Source organism: Rhinolophus sinicus, linkage group LG02 (genome assembly GCF_036562045.2).
Source record: "Rhinolophus sinicus isolate RSC01 linkage group LG02, ASM3656204v1, whole genome shotgun sequence".
Lineage (NCBI taxonomy): Eukaryota > Metazoa > Chordata > Mammalia > Chiroptera > Rhinolophidae > Rhinolophus > Rhinolophus sinicus.
Genome location: NC_133752.1, coordinates 60,359,406 through 60,379,037, shown reverse-complemented (window position 1 = coordinate 60,379,037; position 19,632 = coordinate 60,359,406). Strand labels below are relative to the sequence as shown.

The window sequence follows — 19,632 nt, the reverse complement described above, 5'->3', positions numbered from 1 at the left end:
ACCTATAGTTACACAGAGAAACTTCATTTATTGTTTCTCCTTTTTATTTGTCTGTAAGGTGATGCAACAGTGATTCTTGTAGCCCAGACTTTGTTTATTAGAGAGGTTTATTTGACTTCAAACTTCCCTCCGATGTGAAGTTCCTAGAATGAGAGGTACATAGCCTTTTGGAGCTGGAAGGAACTTTGCAAATCACTCATTCTGGTTTCCTAATTCTAAAGAAGGGGAAATTGTAGAATATTTTCTCTTTAGGACATTTCAAATCTAGGGTAGATATACATTCTAGGTAGAAATTACTCCTCTGGTTATTATCAGCATTTTATTTATTATGGACCCAAAAAGTTCCTGTGTGTGGTTTTGTGTGTGTGTGTGTGTGTGTGTTTCTAATTCGAAAGGAAATGTCAACTTTGTCATCTTTTAGATTCTTTAAAGCATTTTCTAAAAATAATGTCAGACATATACATTGCATTTTTTCCCAAAGAGTTATTATGTGGAATGTTGGTGGAAAAATAGACTGCTTACTGTTCAACAGAAATTAGGTCTTGAGAGGGAGTTAAAGTGAGGAATAGAAAAATATGCGTTGATTTCAGCAACATGCCTTAATTTTCAAAGGGTATTATTTTTTTCACCAAATATATCCTGAAGCCATTCAGGTGTAATAATGATAAGATGGTAAGGGTATCAAGGATTACTTAGGGATTTTAGAAACCACATGGCTTTTATGGTGAGTTGTACTTAAAAAATTATTAATTCCTTAAAAGAATGAAACCAGGTTTTGTCTACACGATTTCTCATATATTTTTTATAGAGCATAAAAAGCATAGCAAGTTAACATGAAGGATAGAGAACACATTACTTAGAAGCCAGGATCAAATATATTTACTAGAGTTTCTGTTAATTAAATCAAAATGATTAACAGTAACTTAATTTTATGGGAAAATTTTCAAGGGTTCTCTTATAGCTGATTAAGCTAAATATTAAAGTAAATGTGTAAAATGACTGATTATTCAAGTTGTTTGTTGGGAAGTTACACTCTGTCCAATATTATATTCTTCACCTTGAATCTAGATGTTGGCAAGATGTCAAAACCAGAAAAGTTTCTAAAATTTTTATTAAACATATGGGTCAGGCTCAATGGATTTATCAAGGCATGCATTTTGCTAAATTGCCAGGAAAGACTGCAATGTGTACGTAAACATTTATATTTGTGAGTTAATTTGTTTAGCTTAAGAATCACAACATAAAAACTATTTGTCCATCTTTGTGTGCCATGGAACCAGTCAGCACATCTCTTTGTCTTTTCAGTCCAATTGCTATCTGAGTTTACAGCACTGTTAATGGGAATAAATAAAGTCCTCTCCTCTTGTTGCTGTTCTTGTTTCCAACTACAACGTTAAATCACACCACTAAAAATGTATAGCAATGAAGCATTATGATGTTTCAATAATTAAAAACTAGGACCTAAACTTTGCTCTACCACTTCCCATAGTTAAAACAGCATACCGTGAGCATAAATATTATCTCTACACCATTAGAAATAGATGCAACTATCTTGTATTGTTTCCATTTTCAAAGTGAAATTATCTTTTAAAAAGTAAAATCCCCAATTTTACTTCAGCAATTGTACATACACTTTTCATGAATGGTCTAAATGTGATGGAAAGATATTTTAGAAAAATTAACAAGCAAAACAGATTCTAATGATTAAATTTCATCAGTCTTATTCATTTGGTTTTCCTTTATTATGATTTCTGTTGCTCCTATTTCCATAGAAAGGTTGAGGGATGAAATTGTTTTTAAGAGTTTTAAAATACAAATGAAGCTACTTTAACTAAGTCCCTTCCAAAATTTTACCCAAGGAACAATGGCAGTCCATCCTGCAGCCCACCCCCCTTAAGCCCACCTGTTCTGCAAAGGTGTCCATGCCCGATCTCTCTGCGGAGGTTGTCCCTTTGTCATCTTCTCCTCGAGTACTGCACAGCACAGTCATTCTCCACCTATTTAGCTTACGAGATCCTGTGACTTTTATGTGTTTGATGATAATAATATAATGATAATACTTAGCACTCACACAACTTTTCATCTTCAAAGTGCTTTCTGAACATTTGCTAATTAATTTTACATTAGAAAACCATGAGCTGCATATATGCTACTCCATGAATAATAAATAATCACATGGCCCAAGTGGAGGCAAAATTTAAAACGCTCAGTTGTTGTGACTGGGGAATCAATAGGGTCACCTGGTTTGAGAAGGGCAGTGTGCCCCAGTTTTTGCATTTTGTGATTTTGGAGAAGAGTGGCTACTCTTCTCACTCCCTAGAATCCACTTCCAAATATTTTGGCAGTTTTGTTATTGCTTTTTGGTGGAAGGCCAATGGCCATCCAAGCTCTAACCCTCCATTAGAATCTGAATGCTCTCCAACTCATAACGCTGTTGTCTCTTTCTACACATATATCATCCTTTCATTAATTCCTTCCTGAAATTTTTACAGCTACCCTAATAGTAGCACTCATTAAAGATTTTTTTCATTCCCTGAAATCCAAATCCAAAGGGTGTTTTTCCTTTTTATTTAAGAAAAATATCTAGGTTTAACTAGTAATTTTCTCAAGTTTTGGATAGCATTCTGGGTCTTGGCAGCCAATTTTAATATTGGTCTAGGGACTAGATAGGACACATCCTAACGTTTAGTCACATGGGAGAGAGAGAATTTGCCAGAGGCCAGAGACAGACCAGCAGTAAGGGAGAATCCAGTTATGTTGGGAGAGAAGTCTTCCTTGGGTAACAGTCTTTGTTAGAGACTCAGCTTCATTATATGATCAAGTAGAATCATTGTTTTACCTATGCAACCTCTTTCTTCCCAAAACATGGAAAGGGAAAGATTGTCAAAGAAATAATATTTGTATCAGAATTTAAAAAAATAGTAATTGCAATTCTTTTATCAGTTATTAATAAGACCTTGATTAGATTTTTTACATTCTTAAAAAATTTCCACTTTAATTGTGTTATTTTGAACTTTTCAGACTCTGTGCTTTTACCCTTGTCTTCAAGATATCCAGTATGTTCTTCTCCCTTTCAATTGTCTGTGTAAATCCTACTCATCCTTCAAGTTTAGCTCAATCCTATTTTCTCCATATGCGCTTCTCAAAATATACTGCTTTATCATCTGAAGCTTATAAACTCATGGGATGTTCCACCTAAATCTACATGTGGTTTGGAGTACATAAGACCAAGAATCAAATGAGAAGCTTCCTGAATCATTGTCATAGAATGGTCTTTGGTGATCAAAAAAAAAAAAAAATAGTATTCTGATACAGGATACCTCTTCCTTCATTGATCAAGAAATGTACGTTAGATAAATAAGCTGTGGTGTACCCAGACAATGGGATACTATTCAGCACTTAAAAAGAAGTGAGCTATCAAGCCATGAAAAGACATGGAGGAAACTTAAATTCATATTACTAAGTGAAAGAAGTCAATCTGAAAAGGCTACATGCTGTATGATTCTAACTATATGACATTCTGGAAAAGGCAAAACTATGGAGACAGTAAAAATATCAGTGGTTGCCAAGGACTGGGGAAGGGAGGGATGAATAGGTAAATCACAGAGGGCAGTGAAAATACTCTGTATGATACTATAATGATTGACACACATCATTATACTTTTGTAATTGCAAATTCATAGAATGTACAAAACCAAGACTGAACTACAAGGTAAACTACGGACTTGGTGTGATTATGATGTGTCAGTGTAGGCTCATCACTTGTAACAAATGTACCACTCTGGTGAGCAAAGTTGGTAATAGAGGAGGCTATGCACAAGTGGGGCAGGAAGTATATGGGGAATTTCTGTGCCTTCCTCTCAGTTTTGCTCTGAACTTAAAATTACTCTTAAAAATAAAGTCTTCAAAAAAATGTGTTGCACACCTGCTATGGCTTTGGCACTAGGTTATTTATAGAACTAGAAATCATACCCTACAGTGAATATAATCTTGCAATGTAGGCAGTCAAACTGAAGATTAAAACATATCAAAATAAACCCAGATGGGGCGTTCATGGAACGCTATGTAAAAATGGAATAAGCCCAGTAAAATGCAAGAGAAAGCATTGCAATTTGGGGTGACTGAAAATTACCCCCCTGTACTTTGACCAAGGTCTACAGGGTGCAGGTGTGTGTGTGTGTTGGGAGAGGAAGCTGATGGAAGATGAAATGGGATTCTATAAGGATACTTAAGGAATTTGGACTTAACTTTAGAGCAATGCAGTGCTAATGAAGAGTTTACATATAATTAGATTAACATTTGGTTAAAATAACTCTGGCTTGTTATGTGGAAATAAGATTGGATTATGGAGCCTGAAGCAAACAGCTAGAAAGTTATTTTACTCAGCCAGGGTCAAGTGATTTGAATTAAGGCAGTGGGTGGAGATTTCTCAACTCAGTCAAGAGAAATGATATCATTCAATGATTGAAAGTGGAGAGTGATGGAGTTGAGGAATCAAGAACATTGATAAATGCTTTCAAGAAAGTACAGTTTTGACAAAGACACCTTATAACACCCTGGCATATAATATAGCAAACAATGAACTGTGTGATAATGGGTCACTTCCCAGCTTGTTAAACAACTCTAAGCAGTGTTAATAATTGGATATAAACTAAAGTTATTTAGTATATATTCTTCTTTGCCCTTGTTCTATTTAATATTTTAATCGACAATTTAGGAAAAATATATCTGCAGGAGTAGCTAAAATGATAGGGTCCAAATCAAAATAAAACTAATAAGAAGTGAAATTGTAAAATTCTGGGAAAAACAGATGATGCATAATATAATATTATTTGCATATTAATGATATGGTTTTGTAGTAAAGTTAAAACAATAAGTACAAAAGGAGGGAAACATTGTGTTTCAGAAGTGCAAATACCTAATGATCTAACTGTATGATGCTACTGCTTTAAAAACTTCCCCAACTGCTAATCTCAATAACAGAAGTATACATTCCAAATCACAGGAAGTAGTATTCCCACTTTTTCCCACAGTGATTGGACCATATCGAAGTACTATGAGTACATGTAATTTTGGGTGCTGCAGTTTCAGAGGAATAATGATAAGATAGTGCAAAACCAGAGGAGAAAAGCTGGAATCACGACATGGTTGGAAACCATGGAAAGAATAGTTGAAGGAATGGAAATGTTTTTCTTACAAGAACAGGATGAAGGCAAGATGTGACAGCTGAGATAAAATATCTGAGACACTATCATGTTGATCTATTTTGTGACGTTTTCCTTTTTTTCTGAAAGCAAAACAAGTGCTTAGAATAAAATCGTGAATTTTTTTTTCCTGGTAATTCCATTTGATCCTTTGACTCTCCCTCACTTCACATTGTCACACAGCATTCTGAGTTTACTGTCAGCAAATGAATCTTGTTATAGCAGAAATTTAGTCAGTTTCAAATAGGCTCTTTAAGCATGTGGTGGAATCAATATTTTAAAATAAAATTTTGTTTATTTTTAATCAGAAGAGTCTGATTCTTTTAATTATTAAAAACTGATCTCTTGCACAGAGGGATTCAAGGGTACTGAAAATGTTCTATTTCTTATAGTAAATGCATTTGTGCTTATTTTAAAATGTTCTCTTAACTTGATAGCAACATATTATATACCTTTAAGCTGATACCCAAGCTTATGCTGTGTAATTGGAAAAAATACTTTAATATTCAGAGTAAATTTTTTCCCCACTTGACCAGACTACATAACGTTCTGTGGACTGGAAGAGGTAATAGAGTCAGAGGAAAGCACTAAAGTGAGAGCCTGAGAAAAGGTCCTGTGACCACTCAACCCTTCTCATACTTCTCCCTCAATTCAGGGTTAGTTCTGGAGAGTAGGAATAGTAAAATTCAAATAAGTATGGAGGGTTCTGAAAGTAGAGAGTTCTCATGTCTGCCTTCATATTTGAAGTGGGAAAATAACAACCTTGCTGAGTGCCTTGTGTCATCACGGCACTTGAGCTGTAGAGTAGAGAGACTTCACAGTGTATTGAGGCAGAGGGACCCTGAGGTAGCCTTGTGGAGTCTGATAGTGACTGGGAGTCATGAGGGTTAGTGTGCCAGTTATTCTTTTCCTCTAAGAAGTATGCAGAAGTGACTGTGAGAAAGCTGGCTGACCTGGTGGGGAATGTGCCAGCAGTTAGCAGCATGATCTGTTGAATCTGAGTCAGAGACAAGATGAGAACCCAGACTTCTGAGAGAACAGTGTGGAGGGGCTGATAATGCCTGGAGCCCAGATGAGGCAATGTGTATCTCAAACAATGACTGACTGGATAAATGATGACTGGAGATCAGCCCCTCAGCCCCAGAGCTTTGGCACTATGCAACTAGGTCACCTGAAACTTAAAGAAGGGAGAGGGGTATGGTAACTTGCCTGAGGAAACCCCAAACTGTCTAAGAAAACAGTGAAATGATGACTTCCACCAAGAAGACAATGTATAGTTGCCACCATTAGGCAGCATGAGGATTTGAAAAGAGATGTAATTAAGAAAATTACTTTTGGGGGGGCATACTTGAATTTATGGCAAGAAAGTATATCAACTTAGAGTAGCAAGTTTGAGTATGAGCTTTAAAAAGAGGTAGCCTTTACGTTATGCAAAAAAGGTTTCATAAAAGTTTGTTTTTAAGCAATGAGATGTTTAGAAGTATCAAGGAAAAACAGGGTGATAGCTTTAAGAAATTATGTAGATGAAGATGCTATTGAAAGAGGTTATATCAAAGTTACAACTGTTTCCTTTTACATTCCATAATTTTGTGTTCAAAAGTGTCTTCCCTCTCTATTTAATATTTGTGATGATGTATGGTAGAACACTTTCAAAAACCAAAAGTGCAGTTGACCCTTGAGCAACACAAGGGTTGGGGGGTAGGGACACTGATCCCTCACAATCCCCAGTCCAAAAATCCATATGTAATGTTTGACTGTCCCCAAACTTAACAAACTTTGCAGTACAGATTCAATGAACCTCAGATCGAAAACAGTGCAGTTGACTCATGAACAACATGGATTTGAACTAGGCAAGTCCAAACACACATGGATCTTTTTCAATAAATATACTAGGCCCTTTGTATCTGCCAGATTCAACAAACCACTGACAAAAACAGTATTTTAGCATTTGCAGTTGTGGTTTCCCAACCACGGTGTGTTGACTCTGAAGATTTAGAGGGCTGACTATAGTTAAGTTTTGGGGGAGTCAAAAGTTTTATGTGAATTTTCCAATGTGCTGGGGTTGGGACCGCTAAGCCACATGTTGTTCAGGGGTCAACTGTATCTTCAATCTGTGTTTGGGAATCTGAGGTTGGGAAACTACTTTTGGGAAACCATCATGGCTGGGCATGTGAAAATGTTTTTTGATTCACTATTGGTTGCGTTTGCAGGTGCAAAACCTGAAGATAGGAAAGGCCCCCTGCATTGAAAACGTTTTATGTAAAAGGGCCCATTCCCAGTTCAAGGACCCATGTTATTCAAGGGTCAACTATATTGTACATTTTCCCCCCTTCTTTTTATTAGGACTCTTAAGAATCCACTTTAAAAGCTATCTTTAAAAATCAACAAACCAACCACTGGCTGGAAATGAGAAAGGTTTAAAAACTTCCTTTTTTTTTTTTTTCTGAGTATTAACTGATGCATTGAAGTGTAAACAAAATGATAACTTAAAACCTTTTGATAATTATCATGAAGCGATATAAAATGATATTAAAAATATAAAGTGAATAAGGCAGAATTCAAAATTGTTTTATGTGTTGTTGGATTTCATCATTGAGAGGACATGACCACCAGTTGACTCATGAGTTGGACTCCAGCAATCAGAGGCTCCTCACCACCCCACCCCCACCCTCATGTCCCCTTTTGGAATGTAAGTTCTGCGCACTATTCCCACGGTGGGAGCCATCTTCAAGGACGCAGCCTTGAGAGAACAACATGTTGTTGAAGTGATTTGGGCTAAATACATGAGTGAACTCAGTTAAGATACAAACTTTTAAGATTTTGGTGGGCGGGTGCTAAGATCTTATCCTATTGCTGCTGCTCAAACCAAGCCTCATAAGTTCTCTTGCTTATTAAATCTGCCACCTACAAATCTGAAGTAGTTTGCATCTTTCTTTCATCCTTCCTTGCCCTCTGTGTACAGGGAACAGGTTGTTAACCAACAGTTATGATTATAAACCAAGTAAAATTATATATGTATATATATGTATATATGTGTATATATATATATATATATACACACACACATGTATGTATGTGTGTATATACATACATATATATATATATATATATATTTATTTAGATAAGAACTGGAAGAAAATATGAGAAAGTGAAAATTGATGTTGATTATTGGCAGTGTCACTGATTTTTTAAAGCTTTTAATTCCTATTATAATGTTGCATGCACAATGTATTCTTTTAAAATGAAGGAACTTTTTCTGGCTTATTCATTTATAGCCACTTTGAACATTTCATATGAAATTTTAAATGGATCTCTTCTAAAAGTATGTATAAAATACACATTATGTACTTTCCTATCCAATTTTCAAATAGGAAACATTTAATGAAGAGAAATTTTATAAAATCACAAAGGATAAAACAAAGTTATTTCAATGTTTAAAAAGGCACTTAGGAAAGAAGTTTTATTGGTTTTTAGACGTAAGTAAGCTATTTTAGAGGACATTGTTCTATGTCAAAATTTTTTTATTTAGAATACCAAGAAGTTAATTTAAAACGTAATCCTGGAATTTATGCAATTCATAATTTGAGAAGCAGTATTATGGATTTTGTTAATGAATATATATGTATATACTCATTGTTGATAACTCATACTTGAATTGTTTTTGTAAAAATTGTCTAACTCATAAAAACTATTAGTTAAATTTTCTAATTATTCTTGAGAAAACTTCTCAAGAATACAAAACAAGAAAACAAGATTTTTTTGTTAGTGTGCATATGATTATTTTTAAGAATATATATAATTCCTTTAAGTTCCATAATTGTATATGTTTCAAAGTATTTGTGTCTCTGTGTGTCTATGTGTGTCTGTATGTACCTATCTGATCCACTAGCACTGTAACCTTTAATAACAAAGACTGTAAACTAGAAAAAGTATTTGAAAGTTTAGAACAAATACTAGATTTTTTTTCAAATGTATTTTGATTTTGGAAGCTATAATAAAAAAATGGCTGCATATAAGATAAAATTTCCTGTGACTACAATCTCCATCCAGTGTGAGAAGAAATTTAATTTTCCTTTTAATGCCATTAAATTTTTTAAAACTTTTATTTATTCACTCATTCAATAAACATTCATTGAATGTCTTTGGTCTGTTATGCATCATAATGGGAATTCTGAGATGAAAGTCAACTACCTTTTAATTAATTGAAAATTTAAATCCCATAGGATTTTGTGAAAAGTTTGTATACATGTGTTATGTTATTGTGCATATTTCATGGGAAAGCTGTGATATAAAATGGTCATAAGGTTAACTGCTACATATTTCTGTCTTCTGAGTCCCAATGATTACATTTTTCAATATTGTTGAGGGCCGCAAGAAATCTAACCTGTAAATACATGTACATAAATCTTGCTTTCTTAAATGTTAAAAACTTACTTGAACAATTAAAATCCAGTATGTCAAAATGTAGGATCCTATTTAACTTTCCCATATATGTATATAAGTAACTTAAGATATATATTCACATATCACTAAATATTTTATTTTAATTGATGCATAATTTCAAGTCTGCTTTAGGCAAACATTGGCATGAAGAATTTTCTCTTAGATTATAGACACTCTAGTTATTATTTCTCCTGTTTCTTTGCCTCATTTGCAGAGCCTTTTAATTTGGTTCACTCTTAAATTATGTAAATTTTTTTCAATTTTACCTTTAAAATTTAAGAACATATTTTATAGGAGCACAATAAATTTCACTTTTTTGGGAGGCAGTTTGAAAGAATTTCTCTAATTAGAGAGGTCTTTCTCATGATGGAATTATTCTTATTTTCTTAATGTTTGCCACTGAGGAGAGTCCTACAATTATGTCTTCACACTGGCATGTATCCTCCAGATTATATGAAATTACAAAGAAACGAAAGTCACACTTAACTCTGGGTATCTGGAATTGGTGAAGAGGAAAAGAATCTTCATTTTATTCTCATGTCATGGGTGAGTATTATTATAAAATTAAGCGCATTTCATGTTGCAGTTGATGTGTCCTGGGTCAGGCTTGGAAAAAAATGAAGTTACAGGCAATTTATATAAAACAAGTTTGACAAGTTTTCTAAATAGAAAAGTTTTTAGAGAAGGGATTGTATAAAGCTTCAGAGTTTTAGAAGAAGAGTTTCCTTTTTCTGGTAAGAACTACAAACCAGATGGGCATTTCTATTTTTTAGCAGAACAATATAATTATATAGACCGTCAAATCTGTAGAATACTTGTAAAGGTTTTTTTTTAATTGGTGCAAATAGGTGGTATAAACATATCTTTGGGGCTAATGTTGTTGTTTTTTTATAGTCCTATTTTTTATTGCTTATGATTTTGACGTTTCATTCAAATTTATACCTTTATCATTAAATTGCTCTCATGGAAGGAGAACTGACTCTGGGTAGTGAACACACAATGTGATATATAGATGATGATTACAGAATTATACACTTGAAACCTATGTAACTTTACTAAAAATTGTTACCCCAATAAACTTTAATTTAAAAAAATAATAAATTGCTCTGACTCTCAAAAGTAGAGAGAAGTAATATATCTAAGGTTGAAAAGAAACAAGGTTGCATTCTAAACCTGTTCAGGACAAAGTGTCTGAAAACATCTGTGGGGATGTATAAATTATCACAAGAGGAGCCAAAGGCAGGATTTTTCACATGGCTCAGATGAGTACTAGTGGTATTAATGTAGCATTAGAACTAGAAAACATTTTAGGAATTGCAGATAGTGTTGGATTCAGTTAAGCATGTGTGTAGAAAAAGCTACAGTAGTTTAACAAAAACTACAGTAGAACACTACTTCTGTCTGACTCACTTGAAGACCAGAAGCCTTTACCTTCATACTTGCATCCTCTCAGCATCTGTTTTCATTACATTGATATGTATGGAAGCTTTAGCTTTCTTTCCTTCAGAAGAGGGAGTTATATATTGGTGGCAGTGGCCACAGGGAGTGTAGGGGATACATCAGTTCCCTGGGACTGTCAGCTCTTAGAGTTGGAGGAGTCAAGGCCCAAAGAGAAGAACATTTTATTAAAATGAGGAGTTGAGTGATATTTTTAAGGAAGGGGTGATCAGTACAAGCTAAATGAGATGTTCAATAGATCTTTCATGAGACTTCGGATCCTCTCAGAATTGCTTATTGTTGAAAAAGTGTGGCACAGACTTTGCAAAAAGCCAGTCTTTCTGCCTTTCACAGGCACCTCCGTCATTCCCAGGGGTTGGAGGTTTAGGGAATCTCCAGATGTAGCGTTTGTGTCCTAGATGTGGAAAGCAGGTAGTTACAGTGGTAAGGCAGGTGTGTGTGTATGTGTATGTGTATACACACACACATATATGCACATTATATTTATATTTGTATCTATGCATATATAAATGTATGTATACATATATACATATATGTGTGTGTGTGTGTGTGTGTATATATATATATATATATATATATATATATATATATATATATATATATATATATATATATATATACAGGCTCTTGGGTACAGGCTATGGATGTGTTTGAACCTGGGAAAGAAAGGAGAAGAGGCCAGATTCGATGTGGTTCCTAGAGATGGAAGTAGCATGGTGCAAAAGGAGGCACATGTTGTATATCATCACATAAAAGTGAGAATATGTCTAGAAAGACACGGGGGAAGGACAAAATGTTCTAAATCATCTGAGTGTCATGATTCTGCAGGTTCAAATTTGAATTATACCCAGTGTATATTTTTTGATAATAAAGGATATGAGTACATAATAACTCTTGAAAATCTAGATTACTAGAACAGGGTGATTCCCATAATGTGCATGGCACTGGTGAAAACATGACTATCACTGTAATGCAGAGGAAATTGTATTTAGACAGTCTGATTGTTAGGCTGAAAACTCATGGAGGTGGGACAATAAAAATAACATTCACATGTGAAAAATTAAAATCATATTAGCAGTTATTTTCTAAAGGATAAGTACACAGGTTTTAGAATCTGAAAACTTGCCTTCAAATCCGAACTCTTCAACTTACCAGCTCTGTGATCTTAGACATTTACTTAACTTCTCTGAACCTTAGGTTTTTTCCCTCTTAAAAACAGTTGTAATAATAATAATAATAATAATATCTCTCCCAGTTTTATTACATGGGTGCCTGGTGGTTAGCAAATGCTTCATAAATATCAACTATTATAACTGTCATTCTTACATTACTCTTGTTATTCCAGATCATTATTTCAATGATTAGGTTTTTGATCTAAAGGAAAATATGATTTTTTATATGAAGTTTTAATTTATTGTTTTACTCATTGCTAATGAGAATGTTTGTACTTTATTCTTTAACATGTATGACATATATAGTATACAGGACACCTGAACAAATGGTTTCTCAAGGGAGAATTAATAAACAGCTATTCATGGCTTTGTAAAATAATCTTGGGAGTTAAGTAGTCAGCAACATTAAGCAGCTATATCTGTGTATATGTACATGAATACGCTGGCAAGCAGTTGATTGGAAATGAATGAGTTAACTATTTGTTCTTTACTGAGCGGAAAGGCTGCCTGATGGTGGGAAGCAACCTGACTGACTTTGTCAGATATTTGAGTATGTTTAGGCTACAATAATAATGATATTAGAGTATCAGTCACCTTTGCTTGGTCCACTGTTACACATTATTTTCACAAAAAATCTTGGAAAAAGGGCAATATTCGCTTTCATAGTTTCTATTTATCAAAGACTAATACCTCCAATGAGATAGAATAGTTAGTGAGGAAATGTGTGTAAGTTTCAGATTAAAATAAATATTGTTAGCTGAAGCACAACTTTGAAATTGATCAAGTGAGGAGACTGAGAATAGTTTATACTAGAGTAACCCAGCAAATCAACTTATGTGGAGTATCCTAGCCAAACTGCTGCCAGTAAAAACAGATATCCTTATAAACCTATTTTATCTGGAGCAAGTTTTAACACATAGTATAGAAGAAGTTTTGGGTAATCTATAGATTTAATATAGTAGGGTAGGCCTGAACATGTTAACTGCCATATTTTCAATATATTGTTAGAATTCATTGACATCGTCTACTTCACAAGTTCTACCCAAATAAGTTTTGTAATCATGTAACAAAATCTCACTTTATAACATTGCAGTTATGCTTTATTTTTACAAAAGCAAGATATCTAGAAAGCATTTTTATGAGAACTTACTGTTTTCCACTAAGGAAAGCACTTTGCCTGATGTGTGTGTAAAAAAAGAGCTTTGATGTTAACTTCATTTAATAAAAACATGTAAATATTGGTGACAAGAAGAGTGTGAATTTCGAAGCTTTCACGCTCTAATTTTTTCTGATCAGGTTTTGTTTGGCATGGATTCTGAAAAGGAGTTCAATGCAATTCATTTAAAAAGAGACAGCCTTTATGTAACTACCCAGCCAGACTGGAGGTAACGGAAATCTTTTACCTAATAGGATTGGAAACTCCAAATGCAAGACGATTTTGCACGTTCTACTAAAGAGTGGCACTTATTTTTTGAATGTGATTTAGAGCTTTAGAAAAAGACGTCTTCTCATTGAAATTATGGAGTAATATAAGATAGAATTTTAGAATGCATAGCTAGTTGTGAAATAAATTACATGATTATATATCTTCAGAGCAAAAATTACCATTTAACATTTTTTTGTTGGCTCAGTTATTCTATTTTTAAATCGCTTTTCCTTAATAACCAAATTTTATATTGTCTGTTTTAGACAAAATATTCACATTTCTCATTTACCTGAAGGAAAACCCTATGAAATAGGGAATATTACTGATGAAACTTTACAGGAAAGGAAATGAAAATACTGCCCGTGGCCCACCGTGGTCCTTCAATGGACCAGTACGAGTGGAAGAATAGTGTAACTGGTTGGCGAGAAGTGGTGAGCAGTGATGAAGAGCTTCGGTCTGAATCAGAGAACCAGAAATTGAACTGTCTTTTGCCTTTTCCTACTGTGTGAACTTGCTCACATCTCTGACCTTTTGCAGAGTTTAAATAACTTTTAAAGAAAACACCTACTATGACAACTAAATGTAAACATTAAATCATATTATGAGCTGAGTTTATTTCCTTATTCCTTCTTTTTTGAAAAATAACAATATGCAAAAATATTTGATGATAAGGTGAAAATATTATCCAGCACTGGAACATATTTCCTTATTCCTTCTTTTTTGAAAAATAACAATATGCAAAAATATTTGATGATAAGGTGAAAATATTATCCAGCACTGGAACATAGTTACTGTTTATGAAATTTGTGTTTATATTATTGCCACTGAAAAATGTATTTGTAAGCCTCTGGCATAATGTTCAAGTTTCTCTTTAGTGTAGATGCCTGCAATAAAACCCACTTTTAAAAATTATGAGTTGATGCCACTCCAGAAAACTAGATTTAGGCAAAATTCTGTCATTTTACCACTGAATCAAAACATCTAAATACCTAGTAATAGCCAATGGATTAACTGAGTTTCTCTCTTCTAAACATATTTTAGTGCCTCAAAGTCATTGATATGGCCACTAAATTTGATAGTTTTCTTTCCCAGTGACAAATCATGTAAATAAAACAGCTGGTGAGAAACCGTGACCATTTTTCCTGACTAGTAGAACCCAAATAGTAAACTAAACTGCTATTCTCATAAAAATGGAAATATTTGGAATATTAAAAGATGTTTACATCAGGACTTTCTCTATAAAAGAATTGCAAATTATAAAGTCTGTACAGTGCTAATCTTAATTTTATGTCTTTCACAGAGGGGGACTGAAAATGGAAAGGTAGAAAATTACCAGCAAAGAAAATTTGGGCACATTGATTCCCTAAGTGTTTTTTCCAAGGGCTATATTTCTAAGGGTGTTATATTAACACACACACACACCCTTTTATTACTTAAAACATTGTCATTTTTATTATTGCAAGTACAATTGTTTAACAATCTCACTGAGTCATTTCAGCTTGTCTCTTGTTACAAAATGGGATTATATGTATGTTTTTATTTTACCCTTGAAATATTATAGTTTAGAAAAATTACTAATTGTGGAAGAAATAGAATCTAGTATTTGAATAGAACCATGCATGGTAGAAATATTTAATTTAAGTATATTAACAATGTTAATATTGATAGGTAACCCTAACAGAAGTATAAACATTTAAATGAAACAATTATTAAAGTATTAATGTGGCTCATGAACAGGAATAAAATGATTTTCCTGCTATCCATCATAACATATACTTAAAAAAAAATTCATATATTTCCTTCAAGTGTTCTTTCCTGTATGACCTGAGAATTATCAGTTGCTTCCCCTAACCATGCTGGGAATGACTACACATGTTCTGCATCAGAGATCTGAGAAACGATACACATTCAGAAAAGCACATAAAACATAAATGTACAATGTTTATGTACATTTACTTACCATAACTTAACATAAACTTTTACTTAGCATAAACTTACCATAACCAAATATCCATAGAAGTTTGCTAACAAAGAAGCAGCTCTGTGCTTTTCCCTTCCTAATTATAATTCTAATTCTACACCCCTAAAGATAAACATTGTCCTAGATTTTTTGGTAATAAATATCTCTTTATGTTTTTTCATGAGTAAGAATGAATTTCTAAATAATACAGTTACTTTTTTTTTTAAATTACAGTTGACATACAATATTATATATTAGTTCCGGTGTACAACGTAGTCGTTAGACATTTATACACTTCATGAAGTCACTCTGATAAGTCTAGGACCCATCTGACATCATGCATAGTTATTATAGCATTATTGACTATATTCCTTATGCTCTGCTTTACATCCCAGTGAATAGGATAGTATGTGTTATGTGACTGGCTTGTTTTGTTTCATTTTGTGTTTTTAAGTTTCATCCATGTTATTAAGTGTGGCTTTAGTATATTCATTATTGTTGAGGTATGATACTCTATTGTATAAATAAATAACAAAATTTATCCATTTGATTGTTAATGGACATTTGGTTTCTACTGTTTTGGCTATTATAAATAATACGGCTTTGCATATCCTTGCTCATGTGCATCCATTTCAAGAGTATTCACTTTAGAGTATAATTGCTAGGTCATAGGCTATCCACGTGATATTCTTTATTAGATGCCAATTTTCCCCCATTTATTAAAACAATTTATACTCTCCCATTCTTGCCAGTTCTTGATCTTGTCAGACTTTCAATTTTTATCCATAAGTGTTTAGATGTGGTATAGTATAGTTATTTTATTTTTCATTTTTGTTATTTCTAATAAGGCTGAGCTCCTTTTCTTACATTTATTGGTCATTTGGATTTCTTTTTTTTCTGATGTACCTGTTCCAATCTTTTGTCCATCTTTCTAGTGAGTTATCTATCTTTTCCTTATTAATTTGTAGTTATTCCAAATAAATTCTAAATACAAGTTATTTCTAGTTATCTATATTGCAAGTATCTTCTCTTACTGTCATTTGGTCTTTTTATCCTTTAATAATAGTCTTTTCAATAAGTTCTTAATTTTAATAAAATAAAATTTAACATTTTTTTCTAAATTTCTTTTCGTTGTCATACTAAAATCATTATCTTAAGATATCAAGTTATTTCTTGAGTTCATCAAGATATTTCCTTATGTTATTTTCTAAAAAACTACTTATCCCGTTCTATCTTCTAGTCACCCTTTATGGTTTTGTCCCACTTCGATGAAATGTAAATGCCATCAAATTGATATTTCTAGTCACAATCCCTCCCCATAGGTCCAGATCTGTGTTTACGGTCGTTTGCCTGACTTGCTGGTTTGTACATACATTTCAAATGTAACAGATTCAGAAAGAAACTCTTAATTCCCCATACCCAAATCAAGTTCTCCTCACAAATTTTCCTCTCAGGTATTCAGGCTCAAAATTTGAGTCAACTTAATTTCTCCCTTTTGCTCAGCCCCTAAATCTGATCTATTAGAAATTCCTGTTGTTTCTCCCTACAAATATTTCCTGAATTCACCTATTTTGTACCATCTTCTCTGCTAGCTTCTCAATCAAATCAGTCCCACCTTTTCCCTGGATTACTGTGTCTTCTGACTCATTTTCCTTATTCCACTTTTGGTGTCTTGTTGGGCTTTCTCTTAAGAGCAGCCAGATAAGTATTTAGAAAATGCAAAATTGCTCGTATGATTTCCTTCCTTAATCTTGCCCTCAAATTTAGAATAAAATGAAAACTTCTTTACATGGTCCACATGCCTATTTTTCTCACCTCATCTAACACCAGTCTCTCATGTTTTCTAGCCACATTGACTTCTTCCTGTTCTTCAAACCCACAGACATAGTCAAGTCAGGACTTTTACCCTTGCTTCTTCCTCTGTCTGGTTTGCTCTTTCCTAGAAGTTGTTTTGACTAGTCCAGAATAGTGCCTGGCACATTACAAATGCTCAAATGCTATTGATAAACAAATGGATGGATGAAAAAATGAACGGTTAGATGGATGAATTTTTCAGGAAAAAACAACAGCAATGCTTTATTAATGTATCAACTGATTTTCATTCCTTTACTAATTTCAATCTAATTTGTATGATTGGAGGTAGGTTGAATGTAGAGGTAGCTCTGAAAATGCCATGTAAGCTCTGTTTGCTTGTTGAATTAATTCCTCAATTTCATTCAGTTGCCTTTTTCACCAAAATGGATTTCTACTTAATTTGAATTCTCATTTCTTTACTCTAGATGATTTGTTTCCTGGTTGTGCACCAGATTAAACAAACAAATGAGTGCTAATACTCTGAAGTTACTTTCTCACAGAGCTCTATGCTCCCTTAAAACTATTTGTGTATCATGGATTGAATCTTATACTGAAAGAAACCATAGAAATTATCTGCTGTTAAGCCTGACCCACTGTGAAATCTTTCAGAACATTTCTGGGGGAGATCATCCAGCTTCTGATTCAATGTCTCTCATGATAAGGGACTGATTTTTCAAAAGACAAATGATTCTTATAGAAATAAATCACTAGAAATGCATGGGGGAGATTACCTGTTTTTTCCCATTGGAGATTAATCAAACTGATTGATTAGAAATGGAAAGGATTGGGTTTTGAGATTTGGATTATGTAGATATATGAAAAATATAAAAATAAAATCTATTTTGGATCTGTTTGAACCATTTAAAAATTAATAAATTGGAAAATAGGAATTGAATTGTGTAAATTAGAGCCTGTGACAGATTTAGAAGAATAATCTGATAAATTCTTAACTCCCTTCTCTCTGACCACAGAGTATGTGGCAAATTGATGCTCTGGAAAACTCATCTTTTTGTATTATTATAAAATAGTTCCCCTGAGTCTTGTAGGACCTCTCCCCTTCTTTTATAATCCTGCAATAAATATCCTAATCTTTATTGTTGCATCCATTGTGTTATATAATATGTGTGTCAATACCACCATTCTCTGTCTTAATGGCAGGAGTATTTCTTGTTTATCTTAGTTTCATCAATGTGTAGTAGAAAGCTCTGAACATACTAGTAAGGGCTCAATACGCTTTTTTAAACAAATGATTTGCACTCTAATTCAGACCTCCAAATAGTATAAGAAATAATCAGTTGTTTGCTCTAAATTTTCTTGGATAATTCTGACTCTTTCATTAGTTCTGTTCATTATTTTAAACTCAAAAGGATTTGGTTTGAACGTCAAATATTCACTTGTTTGCTATATTTTTTGGGGGGTTGGAGGGTTGTTAGTTGTTTTTTTTCTTTTGTCTATGTGCTGAACAGGATTTTCCCTGGTATTTCCTTTTCTGGCACTGAATTAGGGTGCTAGAAAGTTTCTGCCAGTTTCCAGAATGATTTTTTTAAGAACTGAAAGGATGATTTCTAAATCACTGCCCCTCCCATAAATATTCAAAATTGTTTTCATGGAGTTACTTAGCTGTCAGAAAAACAGAACCCATCAGTACATTTAAAAAAAAAACAACCTCTTAAAATAAGTGTTCTGGTGTTCAACTATCTCTTCAAAAAAAATATGCATGTTTGCTAAATAGTATTTTCAATAAATTGAGTTTTCTCTATTTTCTGCTAAATAAGTACTTTATATAGCTTTCAAACTATGGAAATAAACAAAAATATGCTTATGATTATGTGATGGCACATGCACACACCCTCTCACAAACACCAACACAGGCATAAAAACCCACTCCCCTTGAGGCATATCCTAAATTACCAGTTTAATGTTGTCCTCACAGGGTGCAGCCAGGGAGTGTCAAGCTGGACGCTTGCCTCAGTTACAAAGCTTGATTATAAGGCAGCAGAAAGTGCCAAGCCTTTAGAGTCTAGATGGCAATTTTCTTGTTGGAGAACCAATTAAATAAATTGTTTTGGATTGTCCTTCATAAATCATAACTTCCATAAATACTTAGGCCGGGAA

The 19,632-nt window shown here is 33.5% G+C and overlaps 1 protein-coding gene across 1 annotated transcript in view; it reads right to left on the bottom strand.

The window, feature by feature from the left end:
• LOC109456047 (transmembrane protease serine 11C) overlaps positions 1 to 1,959 on the bottom strand; it is a 63,170-nt gene extending 61,211 nt beyond the window's left edge. Inside the window, exon 1 of the mRNA XM_019748044.2 lies at positions 1,904 to 1,959. Within this exon, the coding sequence (XP_019603603.2) occupies positions 1,904 to 1,959 (56 nt within the window). The remainder of the gene's footprint in view (positions 1 to 1,903) is intronic.
• Between the last annotated feature and the right edge of the window lie 17,673 nt (positions 1,960 to 19,632).